The sequence below is a fragment of the Kryptolebias marmoratus genome, linkage group LG9 (assembly GCF_001649575.2).
Source record: "Kryptolebias marmoratus isolate JLee-2015 linkage group LG9, ASM164957v2, whole genome shotgun sequence".
Lineage (NCBI taxonomy): Eukaryota > Metazoa > Chordata > Actinopteri > Cyprinodontiformes > Rivulidae > Kryptolebias > Kryptolebias marmoratus.
This window is the reverse complement of record NC_051438.1, coordinates 27,213,120-27,222,902: the sequence shown is the minus strand read 5'-3', so window position 1 is coordinate 27,222,902 and position 9,783 is coordinate 27,213,120. Positions and strand designations below refer to the sequence as shown.

Genomic DNA, 9,783 nt, shown 5'->3' with positions numbered 1-9,783 from the left:
AAAAAATCTAGTTAGGCGGAAGTGGGCGTGGCCAATGTAAAAAAGATGCAGAATCATCCATAGTTTCAGGTGCCATCAAAATTTTGAGTGTAGGACTTACGGTTTAGGAGTTATTGGCAAAAACGCATTGTCCTTTGTTATAGCGCCCCCTAGGTATGGGACGATATGATTTCTTTTTTCTGAGTAGCGGTAGGGTTTTCCTATCAGACTGCCTGGTTGGCTTTTCTGCAGGAGTTTCTCGTTTTTCTGGCCAACGTGTTTTACCGGAGAAGAATAAAAATAGAGAATTATGAAAAATCCTTGAACAAAAATCCAAAAACAATAGGGTTTCCTGCTCCGCTGGGAGCAGGCGAACGGCCATGCCTTGCATTGGCCGCCCGCTTGCTTCCGCGGGCTTGGAACCCTAATAATCACAGGATTTTGTGGCTGTAGTAAGGCCACTGAAATCATCACCTTAAGTCTGCTTAAGTATGCCTTTTAGTATGTTTTGCTTTATTGTGTTACTTATTTATTATAAAAAATAGGTAAAACTGATCTTTATAAGCAGAGAACAGTTTTTCATGTAGAAATAAAGCTGCTGAAAAACTGTTTAGGATAGTGTGATGTTTAGACGTGTCAGGTATGGCTGGACAGAATGGGAATACAGTAAGTGGGTCACTGTTTATTTCTTCACAAAGATGTTTTTGTCATAGTTGCTACATGGTTAAAGGGTTGTTCTGTACATTATTTCTGCTGTCTTTCAAATGTGCCTCTTCCTATCATTGAAACCCTGCAATTTTGCTGGATTCCACACTTGTGTTGCATGTAGAAACAAGAGCCATAGCTTGTTTAACATGCAGTCGCACCATATGGCGTGTGTGTGTGTGTATCACACTGAGGCACTTCCTAATATAGGACCTCTGGGCCTTCGACTGTCCAGTACTTTACACACCCACGAGCCTGCAAGTGAAGTGCTCATGCTGCTCTCATCCTCCCAAACACAGGAGAGTCATCAAGTTTGGAAAAAGTGCTGAAAGAATAAAATAAAGGCTGCTTGTGGCAGAAATGTTTTCATGTGCTGATCATTCATTCCAGTTGAACAGAAAGACATGCTTTAGGAAGCAAAAGCTCGATGATTGCACTCTTTTTTTCAGTCATTGCAGTTTCCCATCAGCAGAAAAAACACAAGGTGTCCTATAGGGCCTTGTTAGCAGGTAGGACTCCAGAGGCTGCTGAGGGGTACCGGCGGGCCAAGTGGGCTGCAGCTGGGGCTGTTGCTGAGGCAAAGGCTCGGGTGTGGGAGGAGTTCGGTAAGGCCTTGGATGGAGACTCTCGATCAGCTCCGAGAAGAGGCTGAGACGGGGGAAGAGCCACTTTACCAAAGCTGTGTATAGTGGAGGTGAGGTGCTGCTGATCTCAACCAGTGATGTTGTCAGGCGGTGGGAGGAATACTTCGAGGACATTCTCAATCCCACCAACATGTCTTCCATGGAGGAAGCTGAGTCTGGGGATTTTGGGGTGGGGGTGTCGAGGTAGTTAAAAAGATCTGTGGTGGCAGGGCTCCAGCCAGGGGTGGATGACATCTGCCCTGAGTTCCTTAAGGATCTGGATGTTGCTGGGCTGTCTTGGTTGACATGCCTTTGCAACATTGCATGGACATCGAGGGCAGTGCCACTAGATTGGCAGACTGGGGTGGTGGTTCCCCTTTTTAAGTGGTGGGACCAGAGGGTGTGTTTCAAATACAGGGGAATCACACTCTTCAGCCTCCCTGGTAAGGTCTGTTCAGGGGTGCTGGAGAAGAGAGTCTGGTCAATAGTCAAACGTCCGATTCCGGATAAACAATGTTGTTACGGGCCATTCAGTCCCGAAACAAACAGTGCAAGAGTGTGGTTCGTATTGTCAGCAATAAGTCGGACCTCTTCAGGGTGAGAGTTGGACTTTGCCATGGCTGCCCATTGTAACAGATTCTGTTCATGACTTTTATGGACAGAGTTTCTTAGTGCAGCCATGGAGGGGTTCCGGTTCAGTAGCCTCAGGATTCCATCTCTAATATTTGCAGATGATGTGGTCCAGTTGTGCCGTGATCTATTGTGTACTCTGTACTGGTCAGTTATGGTGAAGAGGGAGCTGAGCTGCAAGGCAAAGGTCTCTGTTTTTTTTGGTCTATGTTCCTACCCTCACCTATGATCATGAACTTTGGGTAATGACAGAAAGAATGAGATCAGGGATATAGGCGGTTGAAATACAGGGTAGCTGGGCTCTTCCTTCGAGATAGGGTGAAAAGTTTGGTCATCCGGAAGGGACTCGGAGTAGAGCGTCTGCTCCTCCACATCGAGAGGAGCCAGTTGAGGTGGTCTTGGCATCTGGTAAGGATTCCCCAGGGCGCATCCCTAGGGAGGTGTTCTGGGCATGTCCAACTGGAAGGAGATCCGGGGAAGATCCACGACATTCATGACGGCTGGCCTGGGAATGTCTTGGAATCTTCCTGGAAGAGGTGGCTGTGGAAAGAGATCTCTGGCCTTCCCTGCTCATGCTGCTGCTCCCGCGACCCGACTTTGGAACAAGCGGTAGATAATGGATGGATAGGAAAACACAGTTGTCAGTCTGTATTGTTCACCACAAAGTCTCCTAATTGCAAACAATAAAAAACATAATTTGTACCTGATGCATTTGTTTAAAAAAGGATGATGTAATTAAGCAAGAATGTGTTGTCCTTTCTAATGCTTTCATCTTCTTCCAGCTGCCTGCAAATGCCAAGCCTGTAAACACAGACCCAGACTAAATGGGTCACATTAGTGCTGTAGCCCAGACAGGTTATTGGTCACCAAATGGATTAATTGTTCACATGTCATGTTGCAGTTTTAAGTTCAAATGAAAACACATACACAAAAAAACTAAATATTTCTGAGAACTGAACTGAACTAGTCTAAGTTTAAACCATCTTTTTCAGACACCTGCCCAAGGAAAAGACAAACCCCAGGCTGGTCCATCTAAATCTCTTTCCCTGCCTGAGATTAAGAATAAGCTGTCAACGGCAGTCAAAGAGGTGAGGCTGTCACTTTTTTTCAGTTTATTCCCTCCTAACTGATTAGTAAGGTTTTGTTTTAATGGTTCTTTTCTTCAGGGGAAGCCATTACCGAAGACAGAGCAAAAGTTTGAAAATTTTGTGAGGACTTCTTATAAAGTCACAGACAAAAATGTAAGTAATGATTGCACCTATTTTTGAATGACCTTATTTCGATAAATTTGACTTTGGAACTTGCTTGTTTTAATCAAGTTTTACATTTTTGTATCTGATGAGAAAAGAGCTATTTGTATCAATTTTCTCCATTATTACAATCAATGCGTTCAGGTTTATGAGCCAAGGGTGTTGTATCCTGCTCAACTTTTCAGAAATATTCCTCCATTTGCTGATTGTTTGTAGCTGTGGGCACATTTTATGCAAACCTTGTGATTTAAAAGCTCTTTGCAGGGATGCATTCCTAAGAATGTGTTATTGTTCCTCACTCTGTCCTCATACATCACTGTATCTCGTAAACCTCGAATGTCTCTACAGCACGGGCTTTTTATACATATTTTCATTGTCTTAGCAAGTTTGTTTGAGAGTACACCTGCCAAGGCAAACTCACTCTCAGTGATTTACGGGATTTTGTCTTTCGTAGCCTGAATGAAGGGATGTACATGAATGAAAAGGCCTTTTTTTCACCAAGTGAAGGGCTGAGATCTTTCCTAATGCTGCATATCATTTCAGATGAGAAACAAAATCCCCTGCACTTATTCTGATTTAATCGCCCCAAACCTCAGGGCACTAAAAAGTAGTACATAGACAAGGGTTCCCTGCGACCATTCACAGGATCAAGTAGGTGTAGAAAATGAATGGTTGGATGTGCTCCAGTTTATGATAGGAGAGTATTTCTCCATGATGTTTGGTTCTAATACTTCCATTTACTTGTCCATGAAGCACATCTCTGTTTATAAACACAGATGCATTATATTTCTTACCCAAAATCTTAATAATAATTTACATGCATGACAGTTTGAACATGTTTGTGCAAATCTTTGCTACCTCTGAAGAGAAAAACAAACCTTTGTGCAGGCCTTATCATCCTTTGCACCCTCTTTAGAGTAGCTCCGTCTTACATGGCGATCACCTAAAACGGACTATCCAAACTGTTAGAATGTGAACTCTAGAGTTCAAGAGCAGGTGGAAGCTCTTTAGAGCGACACGGGCTGGGTGGACAGGCAGAGAGTGGGGGTGGAGCTGGGTCTGGGAGAGCTTGTTGATCCCAGTGTGTAGAAACATCTGTGGAAGTGCTTTGGTTTCATCAGCCAAGGCTGAGATCTGTCAGACCTGAAGCACCTAGTCATACGCTCTGGTATGTGCTGCTGCCCCCACCCAACCCCTCGTCGTTCCCCAACAGCCCCATCCAAACTCTGTGTTCCCACAGGCAACAGGCACAGAACTCATGTTGTAGTAAAAATGAGTCATGTGCCTTGTGCTGTTTAGCACTTCATTTGGATGATTTATATTTTTTACTCTCTTTCTCTCCTTCTCCCCTCACCTTCCTCAGGTGGTCAAAGATCTCTGGAGTTTCCTGCAAACACTGAAGAAGTAACATTTATCCAGAAGCATTTCTGTGTTTTCCTGCAAGACATTTAAAGGCACATTCAGCACAATTTCTCACTCATTCTTATCCTGTCAGCACTTTGAAAGCCTGTGGTCAGAAGACTAAATGATTTCTAATATTTGGTAAAGCATTTATTCATAGAATCAAGTAACTTTTTTAGATGCAAAGCAGTCATTGTGCTGGTTCACTCAACTTCATGTGAACTGGGTGTAAATTCAGTGTAGAGTTGGTTTAAATCTGCACCACCTCTAAGTGTTATACCTGTTTTGTCCTGCAGAAGTCTTTATACTTTAATATAGGAGAGAAAGATTTACACCAGCTGAAAGCAAAGAAATATTCAACTCGAATAATTTTCTAAATGTAATGAACAAGTGATAGATCATCAGATGAAATCAGAATATTTTCAGGTAAACAAACCATATCTGACTGTAAACCCAGAACCTGATAGTAGTACTTTTATCATCAAATGTACCAAACTGTACAAATGGCTCAAACTTCTGTTTTCTTTCAAGAAGTCAGGCTTTATTGTAATGTTTTTTAAAGTGGTCTTGAGAAATAGTTTCCCAGGTTTTCTAAAAGTCTTTCAAAGGTTTTTTTCTGCTACTTTTTTACTAATTCTGGTGCAATTTCTGTACCAGATCATCTGCAGTGCAATGCTATTTGTTTATTTGTTAAGGTATTTACTGTAGTCACTGGGAAAAAAGTCCAAATATTTCAATTGTAGTTGTATTTTACATATCAGGACATATCAACAAAATATCTAGTTTTTACCAAATTCTAAAATGATCCAAACCTAAACTCCAGTGTACAAAGACACAACAGAGTCCACCGATTTTACAACCATTTTACTAATTTTTCTTTCCCCCAGTGACTGTAACCCTAAGTTATAATTAAAGGTATAACTCAACCTTAAATAAATACAAACAGTTGAGCAACAATAACAGATCAGCAGCTTTCAGGACCAGTGAGGTGATTTGATCTGTAGTTTTGGATCAACTGGAGGTTGCATCTCTCAGGTTCAGTGTTGTTGTTTTTTTCTTCATTTCTTAATGACATATGAATAATTTTGGGGGTGGGAGTGTGCTTGGTGCTCAAACCTGTCAAAATGGGGGAAGTGGGGTACACATTGGTCAAGTCACTAGTTTTCCATTTGACTGAAATTTTCCTGATTTGATAATAATTAAAAATAACCATAAAAAATAATAAAACACTACTACAATATCCAAGATATGCCAATTTCTTTTGACAAGCAGCACTGAACAGAAAACCAGTAACAAAGCAGCCAGTTGTCAGAGGAAGACTTTGATAGACTTTCAGATGGTCTGGTAAATTATTGCAATAAGATAGTTTTTAATTGATCCAAGAAATTAGTTTCTTCAGAGGCAAAATTTAACAAAGTGAAGGTTACTCAAAAACTCTGCATGGTACTGTATCTTATTTTCATTTGACCAAAAGACTCAAAGACGGAATAAAAACAGCTGCAGTTTGAACAGTTTATGGCAGTTTATGGTGGTTTATGGTGGTTTATGGTAGTTTATGGTAGTTTATGGTGGTGGAACTATCAGGCTGGACGTTCTCCTCCTGGCTGCTGAAAGTGAGGCTGACATTCCAACACATTCTGTTGCTTCATACAACAGCTCCTTCACTTTGGATTTTTTAAGTTGTTTCTTTCTTGAGTAAAACGATGCAAAAGGAGAAATTGCAGATTGTGTTTTTAAAAGTCTCCCCAGTAACCAGAAATCAATCAGTTTTGATTGGTGTGAATTTGAGCAGAGTATTCAGGACTTCGACTAGATGATAGTGGGATGATTTCCTATCAGCCAGTAAGTGTCTTTTGCTTCTGTCCATTTCTGTTTTCTTAACATGCTCACTGAAAAACTGTTATTTGTTTGTCATACTGCAGTTGGTTCATTCATGCAAACTGTAACTGTATGGAAATTTGTCCACTCAGTTCAAAGCAGCTCAGTATGTGGAATTTTTTATTTTTATTTTGTTTTTAAATTTGCCAGCAACCCAAAGGGTTACTTCTTTTAATCCATCAATGATAAAATGAAACAAAGCTTGATTTGGTAAAAATAAATGTCATTCAGGAGCCATAAATGCGTACATAACCAGGAATGTGTTCGGTTCATCGATGAGCAGTCAGTAGTTTGTTTTTATGACGTTTTCATCGAGAACACCCTGGTTATTTCTGGATGAGAGTAGTGTCGTTCTCTAGATGTTCTTTTTTTTCAAACAAGGATATTAAAACCTTGAAAGAAAAAAAAAAGTTGTTTTAGCTGCATTTTTTATCATCTGTTTTAAAAGATTTCCAACACATGGAGGTATTTCCAAACAGTTCTAAGACGGTGAGAGCATTAAGTCCCGTGTGTGACCCCGAGTCCTTTTAAAGGGGTAAATGTTAGTGAAGTAGTTTGGTTCCACTTTCAGATTTTATTAGGTTTAGGCTTCTTTAACTAACTGATGTGACATAAATTACTGTACCTTGATATTTTCCCTCGAGCTAAAGCTGCAATGCCTTTCCTGAAGTCTGTTTCTTTATTTGTCAGTCATTTCTAATTCATCTGATCAGACTTAATGAACATTATTTTCTGTGAGTAACATCTTTTTTTGTTTAAAAGCTGGCAGCTGAACTGTTATGTTTTGAATATTTGCTTACACTACCCTTCCCTCATACCTCTTTGAACATTTAGCCTCCCTTTTTTAAATATATGTTCTAATTTGCTATTAAAGTGTTTTCTTTTCAAAATTTTGAACTGTTGTCCCTTTTTTTTCCTAATTTGATCTTTTATATCTATCATTGGTTATTTCTGTATTAAATATTAAGCGATATCTAAAAATGTATTTTTTTTTTTTTATTGATACCTGAATTGCAACCAGTGGCAGCAGTAAAAAAAAAAAAAACATAAAAAATTTAAATATTTACTTTTAAACCTTGAGTTGGCAGCTAAGATCATGGGCTGCTATTTTTTAAATAAATTTTTGTTATCTGCATTACTTTTGGTTAAAAAGCTGAGTTGTTCGGGCGCACTCCCAAGGACTGATATCGGAGGAGAAAAGGTGAATAAATAATTTTCTTGTGCACGAACTATCAGTTAAGCATGGTGGTGGCAGTATCATAATATGATTCTGGAGCCAATGAGTTTGAATTAAGATTTGAGTTTGTTCTACTTGAAACTTAGCTGTGGTAACCAACTATTCAATTCGGCTAAAGAAATGAATATGTTTCATCAAACCTAGTTTTTTGTGCATTTTTTAAATCTTTAATATTTAATGTGTCTGTAAGCTAATCTTCTTACTTACACAAGTTAGTAATGTCTCCTGGAACCATCTTAAAACAAAGGCAGATTGCACCAATGTTAAAAAAATACATGTTAAGACAAGTTTCTGGTTAAAACATTGATTTCTCTGGAAATCAAAAAAACCAGGAATAAACTTGGAGGAATTCAATTTCAAGAGCACAGAACTAACGGTTTGGCATGGTGGTGGCAGCATCATGCTAAAGTGCTGGCTATGAATGGATAAAGTAAAAAAAAGATAACTTCAAACCAACAGATTGACAGTTTAAACCGACAGTTTTGTCGTGATAGGCTAACATGAAGCTTCTTAAAGGTTTTTATTATTATTTCACATGAATAAGGGTAATAAAAAGCATCAACATGACCAGTGGTTAAGTATAAACGACTGATGGCTGAATGGTAAGCTGGTTCGTCACTGGGAGCCATTACTCCACTGTTTGTCTTGAGCTGAAGTACCTTTTTTGTTTTAGTTGACAGGGTTGACACTTTTTAAGTTATAATCTATTTGTTTTCAGCTAATAATTTAAGAACTTTGTGAATTTGTGCCTAAAGAAATCTTTCGGATCTTTAAAAATTCAAACTGACTTTTGGATAAGCTGAAAAATGGAGTCCCTTCTGATGCTCCCCAATATCAGAATTTAATCAAAGCTTTATTGTGTTTTTTTTTCTTACCTCAGTTCATAAAAGAGTTTCATGAAGATTCAAAGAGTTGGGCATGGTTTAAACGTATATCTGGCATTTAGTTGCTTCATTTTCCTGCAGAATCCCACATTATAACCATCTTTGTTGTCACCACTGGGTGGCACTGATGTCCAGGTGTTAACTTCAAATCCACATCCCATAATGGGAAACATTAATTAAGCCTTTACCTGAAGTGTGAGTCAGGCATTACTTCACTGTCAGCTGAAGAGCTTTTAGCCCTGTGGGCACAAGGAAGTGAGCGGATGCATCCACGGCATGACGCACAATTTTATATTGCAATCACGACGGCTGAGAGGCACGTGGAAATCCCCCCGCTGTGGCTGAGTTGAATTCCAGTCCAGGGTTTGACTTAACCAGCCTGGAGGTATTGACACACCAAAATTCAAAAGCTCAAGCACATTATTAAAGAATTGTACGCCTGCTAGTTTCTCTGTTGAGAAACAAACATTGACAGTTGTGAGATTTAATTTTTCCTGCTATTCTGTGTTTAATCCTCCGAAAAACTGCATCAGCAAATTACTTCTTAGTGTCAAGCACTAAGGGAAAATGTACTATTCAACTTCTTTTTTTTTTTAAGTCTTTCTAGGTACTTAATTCAAAGTCATGGAGGCTGGTCAAAAACAAAACAAAAAAAAAAATCATAAAATAAGTCATAGTTTTCCCATATTGATGATTAACATGACCTGAAATTACAAAATTGCAAGCAGAATTTGTGAAAGGTTGCCAACTACCTACAGAAACGGCCGAAGTGACTAAAAATAGATCAGTAATGGTGACATCCATGGAAGAGCCATTTGGGATTAAGATGTCTGCCGGTTTAGTTGTTTTGGTGCATATTTATGCATAGATTTGTTGAGTAAAGTGTCCAAATAGTAGTGCTTTGTTTACATTGAGTGCTTACCTGCATTTAAGAATTACATATCAACATATCTAAATGGTCTGTACTGCCTTTCTAGCCAACCAGGCCACTCAAAGCTCTTTACAACACAATCTGTGGCCTCATGTACCCATCCACACAGCACTCTACTACATCTCTACAGGCTAATCTGAATAAATCAATCTGTGGAGTCTAATCGGTGCTTTAGATCAATGATTCCCAAAGCTGGGGTCGGGACCCCAGTGTGGGTCACTCAACACCAAGTAAGGGTCCTTAGATAATCTCCAGATATCAACTT

At 39.4% G+C, this 9,783-nt stretch overlaps 1 protein-coding gene across 1 annotated transcript in view; it reads left to right on the top strand.

The window, feature by feature from the left end:
- Positions 1–7,363, top strand: part of npm1b (nucleophosmin 1b) — a 21,594-nt gene extending 14,231 nt beyond the window's left edge. The window contains exons 9-11 of the mRNA XM_017417524.2: positions 2,930–3,025; positions 3,104–3,178; positions 4,551–7,363. Coding sequence (XP_017273013.1) covers positions 2,930–3,025; positions 3,104–3,178; positions 4,551–4,595 — 216 coding nt within the window. The 3' untranslated portion in view covers positions 4,596–7,363. The remainder of the gene's footprint in view (positions 1–2,929; positions 3,026–3,103; positions 3,179–4,550) is intronic.
- The last annotated feature ends 2,420 nt before the right edge of the window (positions 7,364–9,783 follow it).